At 45.8% G+C, this 22506-nt stretch overlaps 1 protein-coding gene across 3 annotated transcripts; it reads left to right on the plus strand.

The window, feature by feature from the left end:
• The first annotated feature begins 2068 nt into the window (after window positions 1–2068).
• Window positions 2069–21917, plus strand: LOC120051450 (insulin-like growth factor-binding protein 2-A). 3 transcript variants are annotated; one of them, XR_005477263.1, is made up of 5 exons: window positions 2088–2560; window positions 15950–16128; window positions 20156–20296; window positions 20672–20904; window positions 21144–21917. XR_005477263.1 is itself a non-coding variant. In XM_038998311.1 (4 exons), the coding sequence occupies exons 1-4, from the start codon at window positions 2182–2184 to the stop codon at window positions 20828–20830; spliced, it is 858 nt and encodes a 285-aa protein (XP_038854239.1). In that variant the 5' UTR covers window positions 2088–2181; the 3' UTR covers window positions 20831–21917. The 3 variants fall into 3 exon arrangements, 2 of the variants coding, with proteins under 2 accessions (XP_038854240.1, XP_038854239.1); XM_038998311.1 differs by having other exon boundaries at window positions 20672–21917; XM_038998312.1 differs by lacking the exons at window positions 20156–20296; window positions 20672–20904; window positions 21144–21917 and adding an exon at window positions 17545–17697 and having other exon boundaries at window positions 2069–2560.
• The last annotated feature ends 589 nt before the right edge of the window (window positions 21918–22506 follow it).

The raw sequence follows: 22506 nt of genomic DNA on the forward strand, positions 1-22506 counted from the left end.
ATTATAGCCAGGATACTGTTCTAATACATTATAGTCATTAAAGCCAGGATACTGTTCTAATACATTATAGTCATTAAAGCCAGGATACTGTTCTAATACATTATAGTCATTAAAGCCAGGGTACTGTTCTAATAGATTATAGTCATTATAGCCAGGATACTGTTCTAATACATTATAGTCAGTATAGCCAGGATACTGTTCTAATACATTATAGTCATTAAAGCCAGGATACTGTTCTAATACATTATAGTCAGTATAGCCAGGATACTGTTCTAATACATTATAGTCAGTATAGCCAGGATACTGTTCTAATACATTACAGTCAGTATAGCCAGGATACTGTTCTAATACATTATAGTCATTAAAGCCAGGATACTGTTCTAATACATTATAGTCATTAAAGCCAGGATACTGTTCTAATACATTATAGTCAGTATAGCCAGGATACTGTTATAATATATACAAATATAAACAGGTCATCCAACTGTGCTAGGCCCATATCGGAAATTATCGGAAATTTTAAAGGATCCCCGCAAAGGCCCTTTTCTAATCAAAGGGGTTTCTGCTCAGTGTTGTAATGTTTCACTTCATATCAATCAAATGTTATTCGTCACATGCTTCGTTAACAACAGGTGTGGACTAACAGTGAAATGCCTACATACACATATTGAAATGAACTATAGCTCTTTACATATGCATTGAAACAGATAATGTATTCATTCACTGCATGAGGAGATCTCACCCAGCGCTCGCTATCAATGTGGACCTGTACTTTATCTAGTGTGTATATTGACTTAATAATTCTGGGGGGAATTTTAGGTAGCTGAACTTGATGGGAATGGCATTGCAATAACCGCTGGCCAGATATTGTGGCCTGTTACCCCATTACCTGGTGGCTGTCCCCAGACACTGGGCAAACTCTAGCCCCAGGCCTTGTTTACAAACCAGGCCTTCTCTGCTTCTCCTCTCCGATGTTGCTTTTTCTAAAATGACATATGAGGTTCTACGCAAACACCCCCAGCATCATCCAGATGCCCCCCAAGATACTGGCCCCTTCAGAAGGGCCCTTTCTCCTCGCGTCCGCCCTCAAGGTGAGCCGGGATGCCGACCATAAATAGGTGAAATACCATGAAATCAGAGGGCACCCACAAAACAAAATAATCAACATTTATATCTGTGACTCCCTGCCTGGCTGGAGAGTATGGTTACAGTATATATGCAATGTTTATTTCTGTGCCCTTAAATAAACAGCAATTAGTCTCCCGGGCAACCACCGCACTCACTGGACGGGTTAATGGGAGCTTGTTTGGTATGTAAGCACGACACCTCAGCGCCTGGCCCCAACTGATCAATAGGCAACATACACAGCGCCCACCAGGTAGGGAATGGCATGCAGCCTCTGGGCAGGGCTTTCATTAAGTGTCAATGTATATGGAAGGAATGCTTTTTGTTTATGTTTGTTTATTTATTTATTTTCTGGGAGAGGGTGCATGCTGATAAAAATAAACATGCTACAGTATGTAATATTGCCTCTCTCAGTCTCAGGCCCAGCCATGGGAATGCTGCCTCGTTTTCCTCCAGTGAGTTACATGATACTACCACATAGAACATTCTCTTCTTGCCTTTCCCTATTGTACAGTGTATTTTATGCACATTTCCAACAATAGTACTATTACAAATAGGCTGCATAGCCTATAATGAGGATAGTATCTAGTACTTACATTTCTTAGTTTCCATTGTTCAGAATCATTTTAAATAGAAAGTTTATAGGGCATCACTTCAGTGTAGCCTATGTGGGTTCGGGTTTGTCTGACAGTTATTTCTGCTTGTTGTAATAAATCACCAAATCTATCTATATACAGGCCTCATCAACATCAACAGTTGGCCAGAGACACCTGGCTGAGTACCATAATGTAAGTTGATTACAAAATAACAAGTCATTTGGACTGGTCTTAGGTATACTTGTGCATGAAAACTTGAGAGGCTATATAATATTTTCGTCATAGCACAAAATTGCCTGCTAGGGTTTGCCTGCTGCTCTTCCATACGCACCACTGGTCTGACGAGCTGTCAGTTAATCCTGCCGTTGGTAGGACCCTGCAGAACTCAACCCAGCCGCTGGCTTCACCTGTTCGCATGCACAGTTATTTTACCTGGAGTTGCGTTCCATCGCCTCATTAAATGACAAGAAGTTCCATGCCGAGAATGATATCGTATTCAGGCTGCAGCTTGCTGCTGCTGTCGGTGGCTTTCGTGGGCGCTTCTTTCGCGGAGATGGTCTTCCGTTGCTCGAGTTGTACCGCCGAACGTCAGGCTGCGTGCCCGAAGCTCACCGAGACCTGTGCAGAGATAGTGCGCGAACCGGGCTGCGGTTGCTGCCCGGTGTGCGCCCGGCAAGAGGGCGAGTTATGCGGCGTGTACACCCCGAGATGCTCCAGCGGTCTCCGGTGTTACCCGAAGCCGGACTCCGATCTGCCTCTCGAGCAGCTGGTCCAGGGGCTGGGACTGTGCGGGCACAAAGTGGTCACCGAGCCCACGGGGAGCCAGGAGCAACTTAGCGGTCAGTTTCAACAAGCTTGATACATTTACAATGTTATAATGGAACAGAGAGGAAGTTTGGGAAGTATGATCAGTAGTAGGCATTAATTAATAATTGCACTGTCATTGGGATGGCTTACAGCCCTTAGCATGGACCGTATTGTGATTTATTTAATTCGCAGCAGTCTAAGCTAATGATTTTGGCGTCCATTTGCTCACAGAAACATTTCAACTGTAATTAACTCACTCTAAAACGCCTATTTATTTGAATTATTTGTTATTACACAGTTATAACTCGTTTATAACACAATTTTATCAAGGTACTTTTGCCTTTATTAATATGTACCGAATTGAGTTGCAAATGCTATAAGCCTATATTTGGCTTTGGGCTATATGTCCTAATCACAAATGAAAGAAACGTTTGCAGGTAGTATCATCCATCAGTCTCCAACAACAACCAGAACTACACTGGACTAGTTTGACTTATTGACCTCCATGTGTAGACTTATTGGTCCCTTGCTGCAATCCAATAGACCCCCTTACCTAACAGTATTATTCCTGTATAACAGATCTTACACTATATAAGCAGCCTATACTGTAAGACATACTGTATGCTTGATTATACCCTGAAATAACATTCCCAGCTTGTGTTTTACACAGAAATCCCAAAACATTCCTATTTAATTGGATAACATGAGAGAGGAGAGATAAGTAAAATAATGCCACATTGATTGGCAATTTGGACTTTGTACTTTGACCCAAACCACTGTCAACTAGTCATGGAGTGTTTGTTGAAGCTTGTTCAGTATGGTGTGATTTCTACTAAACCTAATGTCAATGTCCCCATCTGCCAAATGTAACATTTGGTTAGATTATAAAGGAGAACCTGTGATTCCTGAAAAGTTCAAACGGATTAGGGCCAGGTCACCACAGACAGTAGCACTAGAAATGCACGTGGAGTAACCTACACATACACATGTAGCCAGAGATAAGTTGGGTCTTAGGAGGTAGTGGTGTTCTAATACTATTTCTATGGTGGAACTCTTCCTGAAATAGCTACTTGCAGTCTGCTTTGCTACAGCCAGATGCCACAGTCCTAGCCTACAGTACAGTGAATTGCCATGACGCCATCCTATATTTCTCTGCTCAAACTGTTTCTTTTCTACTCTGACTGTTTCTATGTATTCACAGCCTGGCATATAAGGGATGGGTTACACCTGGGTTACACAGTACTATCATGTACACCTGGGTTACACAGTACTATTATGTACACCTGAGTTACACAGTACTATCGTGTACACCTGGGTTACACAGTACTATAATGTAAACCTGGGTTACACAGTACTATCATGTACACCTGGGTTACACAGTACTATTATGTACACCTGAGTTACACAGTACTATCATGTACACCTGGGTTACACAGTACTATCATGTACACCTGGGTTACACAGTACTATTATGTACACCTTGGTTACACAGTACTATCATGTACACCTGGGTTACACAGTACTATCATGTACACCTGGGTTACACAGTACTATCATGTACACCTGGGTTACACAGTACTATTATGTACACCTGAGTTACACAGTACTATTATGTTCACCTGGGTTACACAGTACTATCATGTACACCTGGGTTACACAGTACTATTATGTACACCTGAGTTACACAGTACTATCATGTACACCTGGGTTACACAGTACTATCATGTACACCTGGGTTACACAGTACTATTATGTTAACCTGAGTTACACCGTACTATTATGTACACCTTGGTTACACAGTACTATCATGTACACCTGGGTTACACAGTACTATCATGTACACCTGGGTTACACAGTACTATTATGTACACCTGGGTTACACAGTACTATCATGTACACCTGGGTTACACAGTACTATCATGTACACCTGGGTTACACAGTACTATTATGTTAACCTGAGTTACACAGTACTATTATGTACACCTTGGTTACACAGTACTATCATGTACACCTGGGTTACACAGTACTATCATGTACTTCAGACAGAATTCACAGTATTACCTGTAAAAAAAATGAGGCAATGTTTATATGACTCCCTTTCAAACAGTCCCTTATTAACCACTATCTTGCAGGTTTAAGCATCCCAGTATGCAGAGTGATATAAACTTCTGGACACAATCTGGTGTGTCCACGAGATTATGCAGAAAGCAGCCCCAGTTACACACGTTTCCTACACGTTTTCATTGTCTAAATAGGCCGATGTGCGAAACCACAATCTATGACATCTCAGGCCATGGTAACCTAGCTACATCACATGTCCTGCTTGTTGAAACAGAGTAAACCTTGGGATAATTAATAGCAGTAACACTTCACTTTAATTAAGCGCTTGTTTAATAAAGGGCTTGTTTAATAAAGGGCTTGTTTAATTAAGGGCTTGTTTAATAAAGGGCTTGTTTAATAAAGAGTTTGTGAGGAGTTTATAGGATCAGTTTATAAGTCAAACTAAAACGCATTGGTTAACAGTCACATCCGCTCATGTATCAAAATAATCGTCACTTAACTTACCTGTCTTTCTCATCTGGCAGAACACACGTAATACACACAAATGCAATGAGTTGTCGCATAAAGCTTACTTCTTATTGTTATTATGTGAACACACGTTATAACCAAGGAAAACGTGTTCTGCATTCTCCAAGATTGGATCACTGGGAAATGCAGAGCACCCGATATGCATTCCTTCATGCTCATCATCTCATGCCATACAGGCCTTAATGCATGACTGGCATGTAGCCTTTCATCCATGGAAGACTTGATATGAAAACCCTCCTCAGTGTCTGTGGTGCACCCCGTGTCTCCTCCTTACCTGAACCCTGTGGTGGATGTGCATCGTTATTAGTCCACCAGCCTACGCCTAGACAGTAGCCCCTCATTGTCAATATCAAGTGGTACAACTACAGTCGGTTTACTGTGACATGTCAGAGAATGATGTAAATAGAGACGTTGGGGCGTGATTGATTCCACAACAGGCAGACGGGGAGTATATCATATTATTACGTAAAGACACGTCATAGTCAATAATACATCACGCTAATACAAAAACATACTATTAAAAAATATATTTAAGAGAAGGGTAGCGTCCCAAATGGTTCCATATAATGGGCCCTGGTCAAAAGTAGTGCACTCCTTTGCAAAAGAGACCCTGCTAAAATAAAGGTTAACTTAATAGGGTGCTATTTGAGACACACCAAGGTTCATCACTCATCCTCCCATCAGGATCACATCGTTGGGCTGCCACTTATCCAACAGAGGGAGGGTTACCCCACCCACAACCCAACAAAAGACCAACAAAAACCTCTCAAAGCTTTACAAGGAAAACAGATCCTGACCATCTGGCTGCAACTGGGCGGTGAAATAACACGGCTCCCTAACGAGGGGTATTCATCTGTACCTGCATGGGTCCACTGCCGGGGTGCCCAGCCCTCTAGACGGTGCCCGCAGGCCCAAAATAGCCCCTGATAATCCCTCCTGCTTCTCTGAAACACAGGCATCACTGCCATCCACCCCTGGGGCTGCAACTTCACCCGAAGCCATGCTAAGAATCTCAGCGTGCCTCAGATGCGTTCCAGAATAAACCTGCTCCCTTTCTCTTTCTCTCTCTCCCTTTCTCTCTCCCTCCTTTCTTTCTCTCTCTTTCTCTCTCCCTCATTTCTTTCTCTCTCTTTCTCTCTCCCTCCTTTCTTTCTCTCTCTTTCTCTCTCTCCCTCCTTTCTTTCTCTCTCTTTCTCTCTCCCTCCTTTCTTTCTCTCTCTTTCTCTCTCTCTCTCCCTCCTTTCTTTCTCTCTCTTTCTCTCCCTCCTTTCTTTCTCTCTCTCTCTCTCTCTCCCTCCTTTCTTTTTTTCTTTCTCTCGCTGGCTCCCTCCTTCCTTCCACTCCACTCCCTCCCTCCCTCTTCGGTGCTTGGAGAAAACACAAGCTATGTCTGAAATGTTACTGAGCTGAGTGGGATTGGAAGGGGACCTGTGAAAGGGCTTTGCAGGGGATAGGGCTGGCTTCGCCAGATGGTTTGATGTTTCTTCACCGAAGATAATGGAGTTGAAGGAGATTTAAGTGCTGGGTATGTGTGTACAGAAGGAGGCCAATGCATTTGGCTGCTGCAATCACCCAAGATCTGTTGTTCATGGCTAGCCCGATGGCTGCAGGCAGAGCTACTGTCTTAGGAATTGATCCTTGTATGATGGTGGTTTGTGTATCAAGGCCAGTTGACTTGTAACATTGGTGCCATGACTTGGATCACATGATTGGTGTAGGGTTGCAAAATTCATTTTCATCTTTCAATAAATTCACTGGTTTTCCAGAAATCCTGGTTGGAGGATTCTGGATATCATGATTATTCCCCCATGACTCCGGGGGAGCCTCCAACCGGGATTTCGGGCGAACCAGAGAATTTATTGAAAGTCCCGGAAATGTAACCCTAATCTGGTGTCCTATCATCTCTGTTAATAAAGGAGATATGGATATGTTCACTCTTCAAAGTTAATCTGGTCTTTTCAGACCTCAAAAGTGGTCTAATGTCAAGGTCACGTCTACAGGCCTCAATCCCAAAGGAATGGGAAAGATGGGCACCATCTCTCTCCCCTCTCTCTCTATTCTCTGTATGTGTGTGCTGTAATTGTCCATGCTGCCCTGCAGGTTCGATGGGCTCTGGCTTGCCTCCGTCTCCCTGTCTCTCTGTCCTCCAGAGCCAGGTGTGTGTGTCTCAAATGGCAAAATACTCCCTTTTCCCTATATAGTGCACTACTTTAGACCAGAGTCATATAGGGATACAGTGTTGTTTGGGACGCATCCAGAGTCCCAGGTTTAGCCTGCTGTCAGTCAGTTCAGGGGTGGATAGATGCCTGGCTGGGTGCAGCCAGTGTCTACGTGTCAGGACCTGCCCAGCCCCAGCTAGCTTCACGCTGTGGAGGAGCCTCTCAGGCCAGATAGCCTGGCTGTGAGGTAAACACACTTGCTCTGTGTTGACTGTGTGATTCTAGGAGGAGAGTCCTAGCAGGCCTTGTAAAGGATAATGGGAAGCAGTTATGGAGCTGGCTTTACTGTATAGTCGTGGCCAAAAGTTTTGAGAATGACACAAATATTAATTTTCACAAAGTTTGCTGCTTCAATGTCTTTAGATATTTTTGTCAGATGTTACTATAGAATACTGAAGTATAATTACAAGCATTTCATAAGTGTCAAAGGCTTTTATTGACAATTACATGAAGTTGATGCAAAGAGTCAATATTTGCAGTGTTGACCCTTCTTTTTCAAGACCTCTGTAATCCGCCCTGGCATGCTGTCAATTAACTTCTGGGCCACATCCTGACTGATGGCAGCCCATTCTTGCTTAATCAATTCTTGGAGTTTGTCGGAATTTGTGGGTTTTTGTTTGTCCACCCGCCTCTTGAGGATTGACCACAAGTTCTCAATGGGATTAAGGTCTGGGGAGTTTCCTGGCCATGGACCCAAAAGATTGATGTTTTGTTCCCCCGAGCCACTTAGTTATCACTTTTGCCTTATGGCAAGGTGCTCCATCATGCTGAAAAAGACATTGTTCGTCACCAAACTGTTCCTGGATGGTTGGGAGAAGTTGCTCTCGGAGGATGTGTTGGTACCATTCTTTATTCATGACTGTGTTCTAAGGCAGAATTGTGAGTGAGCCCACGCCCTTGGCTGAGAAGCAACCCCACACATGAATGGTCTCAGGATGCTTTACTGTTGGAATGACACAGGACTGATGGTAGCGCTCACCTTGTCTTCTCCGGACAAGCTTTTTTCCGGATGCCCCAAACAATCGGAAAGGGGATTCATCAGAGAAAATGACTTTACCCCAGTCCTCAGCAGTCCAATCCCTGTACCTTTTGCAGAATATCAGTCTGTCCCTGATGTTTTTCCTGGAGAGAAGTGGCTTCTTTGCTGCCCTTCTTGACACCAGGCCATCCTCCAAAAGGCTTTGCCTCACTGTGCGTGCAGATCCACTCACACCTGCCTGTTGCCATTCCTGAGCAAGCTCTGTACTGGTGGTGCCCCGATCCCGCAGCTGAATCAACTTTAGGAGACGGTCCTGGCGCTTGCTGGACTTTCTTGTGCGCCCTGAAGCCTTCTTCACAACAATTGAACCTCTCTCCTTGAAGTTCTTGATGATCCGATAAATGGTTGATTTAGGTGCATTCTTACTGGCAGCAATATCCTTGCCTGTGAAGCCCTTTTTGTGCAAAGCAATGATGACGGCACGTGTTTTCTTGCAAGTAACCATGGTTTACAGAGGAAGAACAATGATTCCACGCACCACCCTCCTTTTGACGCTTCCAGTCTGTTATTCGAACTCAATCAGCATGACAGAGTGATCTCCAGCCTTGTCCTCGTCAACACTCACACCTGTGTTAACGAGAGAATCACTGACATGATGTCAGCTGGTCCTTTTGTGGCAGGACTGAAATGCAGTGGAAATGTTTTTTGGGGATTCAGTTCATTGGCATGGCAAAGAGGGACTTTGCAATTAATCTGATCACTCTTCATAACATTCTGGAGTATATGCAAATTTCCATCATACAAACTGAGGCAGCAGACTTTGAAAATGTATATTTGTGTCATTCTGGCCATGACTGTACAGTCAATTGTGAAGGTGATACGTTATATATACACATAAACACAGGGAAATACAGTATCATTATCACTATGCTGGCCCTAGAGTGAGGTAATATTCATTTGTTACACAATAAGTTGAGATTAAAGGGGATAGTTAAAGGGATCATTTGAACCATGAATGTGTGTTGGTTTGACCTAACCAGTCTCCCCTTCTCCATCCATGGGCCATCTGGATGGACAACAAAGTAAAAACAATGGAGCTGCAGCTCTGTTGACATTGCAAAGCCCAGGCCCACCTCTGTGGATCGGTGGAACAGAGTGTACTGCAGGAACGGGGCCCCCTTAGAGGGGGGGCCTGACCCTGTCCGTGTGTGTGTGTGTGTGTGTGTGTGTGTGTGTGTGTGTGTGTGTGTGTGTGTGTGTGTGTGTGTGTGTGTGTGTGTGTGTGTGTGTGTGTGTGTGTGTGTGTGTGTGTGTGTGTGTGTGACCAGGTTCTAACCCATAGTCACACTGGCACAGCCTGGCACAGAACACTTGGTAAAGCCCTCCTGTGAGAAAAGACAGTTGAAGGGCTGAAGTTAAATGGAAATCCCAGGTAATAGGAACTGACATTCAGGTTTCCTCCATGAAGCTGAAATCAGTTTCAGTAGCTGAAGCTGAATTACAGTTGGAGAAAATTGGGATTATCTAATAGATGAAAACAGCATAATTTGTGTGCGTGTGTGTGTGTTTAGGGATGTATAAGTGTGTGTGTTTTTGTGCATGTCTCACACCTGATTCCAGTTGACTTCTGCCCTCTGTTCTGCAAAGACACTGAGAGCACAAAGAGTTTCATGAGGAGAGCTGAAGTTAGATCTGATAGTTTCATGAGTAGAGCTGAAGTTAGATCTGATAGTTTCATGAGGAGAGCTGAAGTTAGATCTGATAGTTTCATGAGTAGAGCTGAAGTTAGATCTGATAGTTTCATGAGGAGAGCTGAAGTTAGATCTGATAGTTTCATGAGTAGAGCTGAAGTTAGATCTGATAGTTTCATGAGTAGAGCTGAAGTTAGATCTGATAGTTTCATGAGGAGAGCTGAAGTTAGATCTGATAGTTTCATGAGGAGAGCTGAAGTTAGATCTGATAGTTTCATGAGTAGAGCTGAAGTTAGATCTGATAGTTTCATGAGGAGAGCTGAAGTTAGATCTGATAGTTTCATGAGTAGAGCTGAAGTTAGATCTGATAGTTTCATGAGTAGAGCTGAAGTTAGATCTGATAGTTTCATGAGGAGAGCTGAAGTTAGATCTGATAGTTTCATGAGTAGAGCTGAAGTTAGATCTGATAGTTTCATGAGGAGAGCTGAAGTTAGATCTGATAGTTTCATGAGTAGAGCTGAAGTTAGATCTGATAGTTTCATGAGTAGAGCTGAAGTTAGATCTGATAGTTTCATGAGGAGAGCTGAAGTTAGATCTGATAGTTTCATGAGGAGAGCTGAAGTTAGATCTGATAGTTTCATGAGGAGATGTCACGACTTCAGGCGACGTTCGGCGGTCGACGTCACCGGTCTTCTAGCCATCGCCGATCCACTTTTCATTTTCCATTTGTATTGTCTTGTCTTCCCACACACCTGGTTTCAATTCCATCAATTCCATGTTGTGTATTTAACCCTCTGTTCCCCCCATGTCCTTGTCCGGTATTGTTTATTGTAAGTGCTTGTGCACGTTATGTCTGGTGTGCGTTGGGTTATGTACCCATTTATTGATTGTTCTGTTTTCCGGTGGGTTTTTATTATTAAACTGCGCCGTTGGAAACACAGTTTTTGCTCTCCTGCGTCTGACTTCTCTGCCGCCAGTACGCCCCCCTTACAGAATACCGGACCGAACTTATGGAGTCAGCAGGAACAGGTACCCCGGGTATAAGGGTGGAGGAGCACGTCCGGGAGCACGCAGCAATGCTCCACCATCTTGGCACCGCCATGGCCTGCGTTGTCCAGACAATGGACCGCTGGGAGAGACAGGGAGTTCTCCCAGCGCCTCCACCAGCACAGCCGGGGTCTCCACAACGCGCCCCCCCCTTCTCCTGGTCCCAGTGGGATTCGTCTCTCCCTTCCCCAGGAATACAATTGGACGGCTGCGAACTGCCAGGGGTTTCTCTTGCAGCTGGACTTGTACCTGGCAACCGTCCACACGGCTCCTTTGGGCCGTGAGAGGGTGTCCGCCCTCGTCTCGTGCCTCACCGGGAAAGCCCTGGAGTGGGCAAACGCCGTGTGGAGAGAGGGAGATGCAGCGTTGGACCAGTTTGAGGGGTGAACCCCTATTCCATCTGAGGCAGGGGACGAGGAGCGCCCAGCGGCTGCCGGCGCGGGATGGAACGACAGGGCCCTGATCGACCATTATCGCTGCAGTCTGCGCGAGGACGTCCGTCGGGAGTTGGCCTGCAGAGACACCACCCTCACGTTCGACCAGCTGGTGGACCTGTCCTTCCGGCTGGAAAACCTGCTGGCTGCCCGCGGACGTTCAGATTGGGGTCTGTGGGTTCCATCCCCCCGCACCCCCTCTCCGATATCCATGGAGCTGGGAGGGGCGGTGCGGAGGGAGACAGGAGAGGGTTCCAGCTCGTGCACCATCTGTGGCCGCAGAGGTCACACTGCCGGTCAGTGCTGGGTTGGTTCCTCTGGGTATCGAGGCAGCAGGCAGGGCGCTCTTGCGTCACCCCAGGTGAGCCGGCACCATTCTCACCCAGAGCCCTCTGTCACACATATGTTTGTGTATGTAACTTCTGAGTTTTCCCTGCATTCCCAGCATAAGGCGCTCGTCAATTCAGGCGCGGCTGGGAATTTTATAGATAGTTCGTTCGCCCATAGTTTAGGTATCCCCATTGTTCCCGTGGCTGTGCCTTTCCCCGTTCACGCCTTAGATAGTCGACCATTAGGGTCCGGGTTGACCAGGGAGGCCACCGCTCCTCTGGGCATGGTGACGCAGAGGGGAGAATTAGTCTCTTCCTTATTGACTCTCCTGCGTTTCCCGTGGTGCTAGGCCTACCCTGGTTAGTTTGTCATGACCCCACTGTTTCTTGGCCACAGAGGGCTCTCACTGGGTGGTCGCGAGAGTGCTCGGAAGGTGTTTAGGGGTTTCCGTTGGAGCTACTACGGCGGAGAGTCCAGACCAGGTCTCCATCGTGCGCATTCCCCCTGAATATGCCGATTTGGCTCTCGCCTTCTCCAAAAGGAAGGCGACTCAATTACCACCCCATCGACGGGGCGATTGCGCGATAAATCTCCTGGTAGATAGGAGTCACATGCATCCCCTCTCTCAGGCGGAGACGGAGGCTATGGAAACATATGTCTCCGAATCCCTGCGTCAGGGGTACATTCGGTCATCCACTTCACCCGCCTTCTCGAGTTTCTTTTTTGTGAAGAAGAAGGAGGGAGGTCTGCGCCCGTGTATTGACTATCGGGGTCTGAACCAGATCACGGTGAGGTATAGTTACCCGCTACCGCTCATAGCCACAGCGATTGAGTCAATGCACGGGGCGTGCTTCTTCACCAAACTAGATCTCAGGAGCGCTTACAACCTGGTGTGTATCCGGGAGGGAGACGAGTGGAAGACGGCTTTCAGTACCACCTCAGGGCACTAGGAGTTCCTCGTCATGCCGTATGGGTTGATGAATGCGCCATCAGTCTTCCAGGCCTTTGTAGACGGGATTTTCAGGGACCTGCACGGGCAGGGTGTAGTGGTGTATATTGATGACATTCTGATATACTCCGCTACACACGCCAAGCATTTGTTCCTGGTGCGCAGGGTGCTTGGTCGCCTTTTGAAGCATGACCTGTACGTCAAGGCTGAGAAGTGCCTGTTCTTCCAGCAGTCCGTCTCCGTCCTAGGGTACCGCATTTCCACCTCAGGGGTGGAGATGGAGAGTGACCGCATTTCAGCCGTGCGTAATTGGCCGACTCCCACCACGGTAAAGGAGGTGCAGCGGTTCTTAGGGTTTGCCAACTACTACCGGAGGTTTATCCGGGGTTTTGGTCAGGTAGCGACTCCCATTACCTCACTGCTGAAGGGGGGCCCGGTGCGTTTGCAGTGGTCGGGTGAGGCGGACAGGGCTTTTGGTCACCTGAGGGCTCTGTTTACCTCGGCTCCCGTGCTGGCCCATCCGGATCCCTCTTTGGCGTTCATAGTGGAGGTGGACGCGTCCGAGGCTGGGATAGGAGCTGTGCTCTCTCAGCGCTCGGGTACGCCACCGAAGCTCGGCCCCTGTGCCTTCTTCTCGAAGAAGCTCAGCCCGGAGGAGCGAAACTATGATGTGGGGGACCGGGAGCTGTTGGCTGTCATCAAGGCTCTGAAGGCGTGGAGACATTGTCTTGAGGGGGCTCAACACCCTTTCCTCATCTGGACTGACCACCACAATCTGGAGTACATCCGGGCAGCGAGGAGACTGAACCCTCACCAGGCAAGGTGGGCCATGTTTTTCACCAGTTTTGTGTTTACCCTTTCCTACAGACCAGGCACCCAGAATGTGAAGTCAGACGCATTGTCCCGGCTGTATGACACAGAGGAGCGGCCCATGGATCCCACTCCCATACTCCCCGCCTCCTTCCTGGTGGCGCCGGTAGTGTGGGAGCTGGACGCGGACATTGAGCAGGCATTACGTGCAGAGCCCGCTCCCGTCCAGTGTCCCGCTGGGCGTATGTACGTCCCGTCTGCTGTTCGTGACCGGTTGATCTATTAGGCCCACACATCACCCTCCTCTGGTCATCCTGGGATCAGTCGGACAGTGCGCTGTTTGAGCGGGAGGTACTGGTGGCCTACCTTGGCTAAGGACGTGAGGGTTTATGTTTCCTCCTGCTCGGTGTGCGCCCAGTGTAAGGCTCCTAGGCACCTGCCCAGAGGGAAGCTACACCCCTTACCCGTTCCACAACGGCCTTGGTCGCACCTGTCGGTGGATTTTCAAACCAATCTCCCCCTCACAGTGTAACACCGAGATCCTGGTCGTTGTGGATCGGTTTTCGAAGTCCTGTCGTCTCCTCCCTCTGCCCAGTCTCCCTACGGCCCTCCAGACTGCGGAGGCCCTGTTTACACACGTCTTCCGGCACTATGGGGTGCCTGAGGATATAGTGTCTGATCGAGGTCCCCAATTCACGTCTAGGGTCTGGAAGACGTACATGAAACGTCTGGGGGTCTCGATCAGCCTTACTTCAGGGTTTCTCCCCTAGAGTAATGTGCAGGTGGAGAGAGTAAACCAGGATGTGGGCAGGTTTCTGCGGTCCTATTGCCAGGACCGGCCGGGGGAGTGGGTAGCGTTCGTGCCCTGGGCCGAGATGGCACAGAACTCGCTTCGCCACTCCTACACTAACCTCTCTCCCTTCCAGTGCGTACTGGGGTACCAGCCGGTTCTGGCACCGTGGCATCAGAGTCAGACCGAGGCTCCTGTGGTGGATGACTGGTTCAGGCGCGCGGAGGAGACATGGGAAGCTGTCCGTGTTCACCTACAGCGGGCCGTGCTGCGCCAAAAAGAGAACGCGGACCGCCACCGCACCGGGGGACCGGGTCTGGCTCTCGACCCAAAACCTTTTTGTGTTGTAAGTGCTTGTGCACGTTATGTCTGGTTTGCGTCGGGTTATGTACCCATTTATTGATTGTTCTGTTTTCCGGTGGGTTGTTATTATTCAACTGCGCCGTTGGAAACACAGTTTTTGCTCCCCCCTCTGTCGTTAATAGTGGTATGTCACTGGACAGCCTGACAGTACAGAGAGTTTGTAAACAATACATTACTCTGAAAGGTTATTCATCTAAGATTTCCTCAAAACAAGGTCCAGCCAACTGTTTCCTCTCCCCTGCCGTTTCTGTTATTCTTCCATTTTGACGGTCCCAGAGCCCTGGGAGAGCTGCTAGTGGGCCCTCAGCCACCAGGAATAGCATGGACAGCTAGTGGACTCGCAGGGCCAGGCCCCCTGCATTGTTTGTTCTCATATCTGTTTGGAATGAGGCTTTTAGAGGTTGATGTTTAACCACACGTTATCTGGTCAAACAGCTGAGGACTTCTACCTCCCTTCCCCAGATAGTGTGGTGTGTTAGTTCTGGGTGGTTGCTGTTCAAGCTTTCGTTCTAGTCAGTCGAACATGAAATTGAGCTAGTGCCCATTCATGACATGCCTTGACATTGGAGGTGAGGAGGACACTCGTCATAGCAAGTGAAGGTGCCCCAGAGTTAACAGAAAAGTCTTATGTCTTCAGCTCTTCATCTCTTCAGTGGCCAATAAACCTGGAGTGTACACAGACAGAATCATATGTTCACTATTGGTTCTCATTCTTGGATGTTAAAATGTAAAAAATAAACAAATAATAATATTTCACAATATTTTTGAAAAAGGTCCAAAATATTGCACCTTTAAAGATGTATCTATTTCCGCTGAAAAATTCACCATGTATGCCATTGCCAAATGTACTAAAGCCAACCTGCTGGCCCTATCATTTCTCATTTCATGAAGGAATGTGCAGTATACTTAATCATTCAAATGGTTGAGCTTTTCTGTGATGTAATGACAATATAACGACAATGTTATGACAGTGTTGTAATGAACGATCAATTCATTTAATGGAACTGGTTTCCATAGAGCTGTTTTGACTGTGTTTTGTATGTGTGTGTGTGTGTGTGTGTGTGTGTGTGTGTGTGTGTGTGTGTGTGTGTGTGTGTGTGTGTGTGTGTGTGTGTGTGTGTGTGTGTGTGTGTGTGTGTGTGTGCGTGTGTGTGTGTGCGTATGTGCATGTGTGTGAGTCTGTGCATGTATCTGTGTCTGCGTGCGTGTCTGTCCCTCAGGGGAGGAGGTGGACCTCCTGGACACGAGCCTGACAGAGATCCCCCCGTTGAGGAAGGCCACTAAGGACAACCCATGGCTGGGGCCCAAGGAGAGCGCTATGCGCCAGCACCGACAGGAGATGAAGACCAAGATGAAGAGTAACAAGCCGGAGGACCCCAAAACTCCCCGCGGCAAGCAGGTTAGTAAACACCTAGTAGTAAACAGTTAGGCTACATCCCAAATAGCACCCTATTCCCTTAATATAATTATCCTTATATAGGGAATAGGGTGCCATTTGAGACGCTACCTTAGTAAACCGAGACCATTAGTGGATCGCATCTGTTAGTAAACAGTTAGTGAACCTGGGATCATGATTAGCAGTGTCCATGTCCCTTTAGGAAGGAGTCGGTCTTAACAGAACCTAGTGCACTGCTGCCATCTTCTGGAGCAGACCTGATGGTGTCCAGCAGCTAACAATGTCTTACTGCCAATTTGCACAGTTAAGGCCAGCTTTTTCAATCGGAAAATGTAGGTAAGCATTTCTATTGGACAAGATAGCCCTCCGTTTGACAACATCTGCCCCCATTTGAAGCGTACTGAACGTGACTATGGGGAAGATGTAAATGTTTCACACATGACAGTACAAGACCCTACTGTTGAAAACTCTGTATTGTTTCCTTGAAGTCGAGCCTGGCGTTCTGTTGTAGACCGACCTAGAAAAATTCTTTGGTAGCACTTTATAATAACACCTTGTAATAAAGCATTTATAATGGATTAATAAATAGTTTATTCATCATTACGCCCACATTTGTAAATGTTAGTAAGCCAGGTATTCACATATTTATGAATAACTATGTCATAATAATTAACACGATCGTTCATAAGATGTTTAATATCGGTCCTTATAAACCATCTACTAATCATTAGTTAAGTTGTTTTGTGGGGCCTCATTTAAAGTGAGCGCTATTTATACTTTATAAATGCTTTGTAAATGTTTTGAGTGACCAGTGTAATTTCTCACAAAATGATGGACATGCCATTGGTAGACATTCCAGCACTACCTGAATAAACGCTTCACTAATCTATTATAAGCGCTTTATTTCAAGGTGTTATTATAAACTACTACCAGTACTTATTTTCCCACATTGAGTGATTTTCCTTGAGGATAATGATTTTGGCATTTCACGGATGCCAAGTTTAAAATAGAACCATTTACCCCGGATATTAGCGAGTCTTGGCAACACATCAAAACCCATCAGGAGAGACTGTAAGTGCAAAAAAATGAACATTCCAATTGTTTTACTATTGATGAAGCCATAACACCTAGAGAAAGAGGGCGATCAGGTGCTTTGGCAATAATCCATGAATAGAATTAGTCATGCAAATATAATTTACTCTCAGTTATACCTGTGAGGGAAACATTATTCATTTTCATGTGAATTAATAATTGTATTCTATATTTTGGTAGTGCTGTTCATTTCATTTCCTGTGGATTATTATTCCTCCGAGAATCCAGCTCTTAACCTTTGAAGATGATTTTGGAGAATGTTTTATTTATTTTCTCAAACAGTGGTCTGAAGGTATTGCTGGGTCATTAATCATGTAGTCTCCCTAGGCCGACGGTTTGCCTCCCACAATGTATCCAGTGTTCCAGCACACATGTCTGCTGACAGTACCAGCATCGGTTGGGACAAGAGGCGGAAATGGGACTCGAGCAGGAAATCAGTCCAGAGCCTTTCCGTTCATGTCCTGACGCAAACATTAGCCTACCACCGGACACAAAATGTGTATTTTAGCTAGATATTTTCAATGAGTGTATTTGACAAGTGAGTTGTTTGCTTGTGCCATGACAGCTAACGTTAGCATTACAAGTTTACAACGTTGTTTGCTTGTGCCATGACAGCTAACGTTAGCATTACAAGTTTACAACGTTGTTTGCTTGTGCCATGACAGCTAACGTTAGCGTTACAAGTTTACAACGTTGTTTGCTTGTGCCATGACAGCTAACGTTAGCGTTACAAGTTTACAACGTTGTTTGCTTGTGCCATGACAGTTAACGTTAGCGTTACAAGTTTACAACGTTGTTTGCTTGTGCCATGACAGCTAACGTTAGCGTTACAAGTTTACAACGTTGTTTGCTTGTGCCATGACAGCTAACGTTAGCATTACAAGTTTACAACGTTGTTTGCTTGTGCCATGACAGTTAACGTTAGCGTTACAAGTTTACAACGTTGTTTGCTTGTGCCATGACAGTTAACGTTAGCGTTACAAGTTTACAACGTTGTTTGCTTGTGCCATGACAGCTAACGTTAGCGTTACAAGTTTACAACGTTGTTTGCTTGTGCCATGACAGCTAACGTTAGCATTACAAGTTTACAACGTTGTTTGCTTGTGCCATGACAGCTAACGTTAGCGTTACAAGTTTACAACGTTGTTTGCTTGTGCCATGACAGCTAAAGTTAGCGTTACAAGTTTACAACGTTGTTTGCTTGTGCCATGACAGCTAACGTTAGCGTTACAAGTTTACAACGTTGTTTTTCACGAGCAGAAATCCCGTCTGCATTTTAAGCCCGTCCAAACCAAACTCGTAATATATTCTGAAGAGCACCCTCCCCGGAGTTGAGGTAGATATGTACATATAGCTAGAAATAAGCAAACAGATAGTACACAGTAGCAGAAGCGTATGTGATGAGTCAAAAACGTTAGTGCAAAAAAGGTCAATGCAGATAGTCCGGGTAGCTATTTGGTTAACTATTCAAATAATTATTTAGCAGCCTCATGGCTTGGGGGTAGAAGTTTAGAGTCCTGTTGGTTCCAGACTTGGTGCAACGGTACTACTTGCCGTGCGGTAGCAGAGAGAACGGTCTATGACTTGGGTGGCTGGAGTCTGACAATTTTTAGAGCCTTCCTCTGACACCGCCTGGTATAGAGGTCCTGGATGGCAGGGAGCTCGGCCCCAGTGTAATAGTCAGAGACTATTAATCATGTGACTGGTGTTGCCTGTTGCTTCAAGGTCTGAGATTTACCAGACTATTAATCATGTGACTGGTGTTGCCTGTTGCTTCAAGGTCTGAGATTTCCCAGGCTATTAATCATGTGACTGGTGTTGCCTGTTGCTCCAAGGTCTGAGATTTCCCAGGCTATTAATCATGTGACTGGTGTTGCCTGTTGCTCCAAGGTCTGAGATTTCCCAGGCTATTAATCATGTGACTGGTGTTGCCTGTTGCTTCAAGGTCTGAGATTTACCAGACTATTAATCATGTGACTGGTGTTGCCTGTTGCTTCAAGGTCTGAGATTTCCCAGGCTATTAATCATGTGACTGGTGTTGCCTGTTGCTCCAAGGTCTGAGATTTCCCAGGCTATTAATCATGTGACTGGTGTTGCCTGTTGCTCCAAGGTCTGAGATTTCCCAGGCTATTAATCATGTGACTGGTGTTGCCTGTTGCTTCAAGGTCTGAGATTTACCAGACTATTAATCATGTGACTGGTGTTGCCTGTTGCTTCAAGGTCTGAGATTTCCCAGGCTATTAATCATGTGACTGGTGTTGCCTGTTGCTCCAAGGTCTGAGATTTCCCAGGCTATTAATCATGTGACTGGTGTTGCCTGTTGCTCCAAGGTCTGAGATTTCCCAGGCTATTAATCATGTGACTGGTGTTGCCTGTTGCTCCAAGGTCTGAGATTTCCCAGGCTATTAATCATGTGACTGGTGTTGCCTGTTGCTTCAAGGTCTGAGATTTCCCAGGCTATTAATCATGTGACTGGTGTTGCCTGTTGCTTCAAGGTCTGAGATTTCCCAGGCTATTAATCATGTGACTGGTGTTGCCTGTTGCTTCAAGGTCTGAGATTTCCCAGGCTATTAATCATGTGACTGGTGTTGCCTGTTGCTTCAAGGTCTGAGATTTCCCAGGCTATTAATCATGTGACTGGTGTTGCCTGTTGCTTCAAGGTCTGAGATTTCCCAGGCTATTAATCATGTGACTGGTGTTGCCTGTTGCTCCAAGGTCTGAGATTTCCCAGGCTATTAATCATGTGACTGGTGTTGCCTGTTGCTCCAAGGTCTGAGATTTCCCAGGCTATTAATCATGTGACTGGTGTTGCCTGTTGCTCCAAGGTCTGAGATTTCCCAGGCTATTAATCATGTGACTGGTGTTGCCTGTTGCTCCAAGGTCTGAGATTTCCCAGGCTATTAATCATGTGACTGGTGTTGCCTGTTGTGTACTGTAGATTCAGTGTCAGCAGGAGCTGGACCAGGTGCTGGAGAGGATATCTAAGATGCCCTTCAGAGATAACCGAGGCCCACTGGAAGACCTGTATGCCCTGCACATCCCCAACTGTGACAAGAGGGGGCAGTATAACCTCAAACAGGTGACTACACCCTGCACATCCCCAACTGTGACAGAGGGGGCAGTGTAACCTCAAACAGGTGACTACACCCTGCACATCCCCAACTGTGACAGAGGGGGCAGTGTAACCTCAAACAGGTGACTACACCCTGCACATCCCCAACTGTGACAAGAGGGGGCAGTATAACCTCAAACAGGTGACTACACCATGCACATCCCCAAATGTGACAAGAGGGGGCAGTGTAACCTCAAACAGGTGACTACACCCTGCACATCCCCAACTGTGACAAGAGGGGGCAGTGTAACCTCAAACAGGTGACTACTCACTCTTACTCTATGGCCCAGAAGCATCCACACACAGACACACACACAAACACATGTTCATTCTGTGTTTCAGTGTAAGATGTCTCTGCACGGCCAGAGGGGGGAGTGCTGGTGCATCAACCCACACACCGGTCGGCCCATCCCATCAGCACCGACCGTGAGGGGAGACCCAAACTGCAGCCAGTACCTTAGAGGACCAGAGATGGACACCCTCGCCTCAGCCCAGAAATAGTACGGCCCTGATTCTCCCTTTGATCGGCCTGAGTCTTAAAACACAACAGAGGAAGCAGTACTCTAAACACTTAAGTAAGCTATCAAAATGTTTCTGTTTCTGTGTATAGTTTTGTTTGGTATTAAGTCAATTCTCAGCGATATCGTACAATGTAACCACCATAATGTGTCTTGGCTTGAGAACAAATTCCACTGCAAGGGCATAGGATGTGACAAGCAACAAAGATGAAATCCATTCTTCTTTGCAATTTCAAAGGAAGTCAGTGTTTAACTGGTATTTTCATTGATCTCTCTCTCTTTCCCTCCTCTCGTAGCTTTTCTGTGGTGAACAAAGTCTAATGAGAAGAATGTTTACTATGGGCTGAATTCTAACTAGAAATCTGTGTGTCCATCTCAGACTTTTGTGTAAAAATCAAGCATTGATGTCAATGGGCTATTTGCACGTAAATTCCAATGATATGCACATTTGGCAATTAGTATTCACCCCTATGGACCTCTTGTATTCAATGTATCTGTTGTAGGGTATCTAGAGAAATGTTATCATGAAAAAATGATTTGAGTTATTTGAAAGGTGAATATGTGAAGCATAAAACAAAACGGTGAATTGACGCTTTAAGGGATTAGTGTCTTTCTTACTTAGTGTTTGCATGGCTGTGTTTACACTGGTAGCCCAATTCTAATATTTTGCCACCGATTCGTCTTTTGACCAATCAGATCAGATCTTCTGCGTGTGTAAACGCAGCCCAAGTGTCTTACTTTCTGGTGCTGGGAAGTGAACATGTCAAATGTTTGGTGGTTGTCTACTCAACTCCGCCTACCGTTTGTTTGTTTTACTGTGTTCTACGCCTTCAGGTTGGTAGGCTACTAAAACTATGAACCCTACCTTCTATAGCCTTTGGAATACACATACGTCTTCTATACACTGTAGGAAAACCACATAGACAAAGTGTTGTTGTTACAAACACAAATACACGTTTTTAGATTTTCTCGTTAATAGGAACACAAATAGAAATGTAGAATTGTTTTGTGATAAAGAACGTCTTGTTATAAGATGAAGTACGTGATTAAATGGATGGTAACTTCCTGTACGTTGATTGTGTATTCATTCGGGCTTATGCCCTGGTATCTTTTGTCTCATTTTCTTACTGGAGGTCTAGGTGTAGATAAGCCATCGTATTTCATGGTACAACCCATTTCATGGTACAACCCATTTCATGATTACAGCCCAGTTCAAAGCAAAACCCACATGATTGTCTATGTTCAGGTGTTTCATGGCGGTTGGCAGACACTGCTTTGTATGTATGGAAATTCTTCTACGTTTCTTTATGTGGTATGGTAGCTATGGTAACTGGATCTTCTGGTAGACAATCATTTGAAGCCAGCAGCAGGTGTATAGGGAACTTGCATTAAGGCTTACAAATAGCGTTTCCCCTAAATTGGCAGGTTTTCCAGAAATCCTCATTGGAGGATTCTGGATTTCCTGCTTATTCCCTCCTGAATCTGGGAATCTTCCAACTGGGATTTCTGGAAAATCTGGCAATTTTGGGGAAAGTTACCGGAATTTTGCAACCCTACTTCCACAGCATAGAGCAAACAAAAGACATAACAAACCTTCCCATACATCAATACATAACTTTATTTAAATAAATGCTTTGTCGTTACAAAAAAGACAAGGTT

This window comes from Salvelinus namaycush, chromosome 7 (assembly GCF_016432855.1).
Source record: "Salvelinus namaycush isolate Seneca chromosome 7, SaNama_1.0, whole genome shotgun sequence".
NCBI lineage: Eukaryota > Metazoa > Chordata > Actinopteri > Salmoniformes > Salmonidae > Salvelinus > Salvelinus namaycush.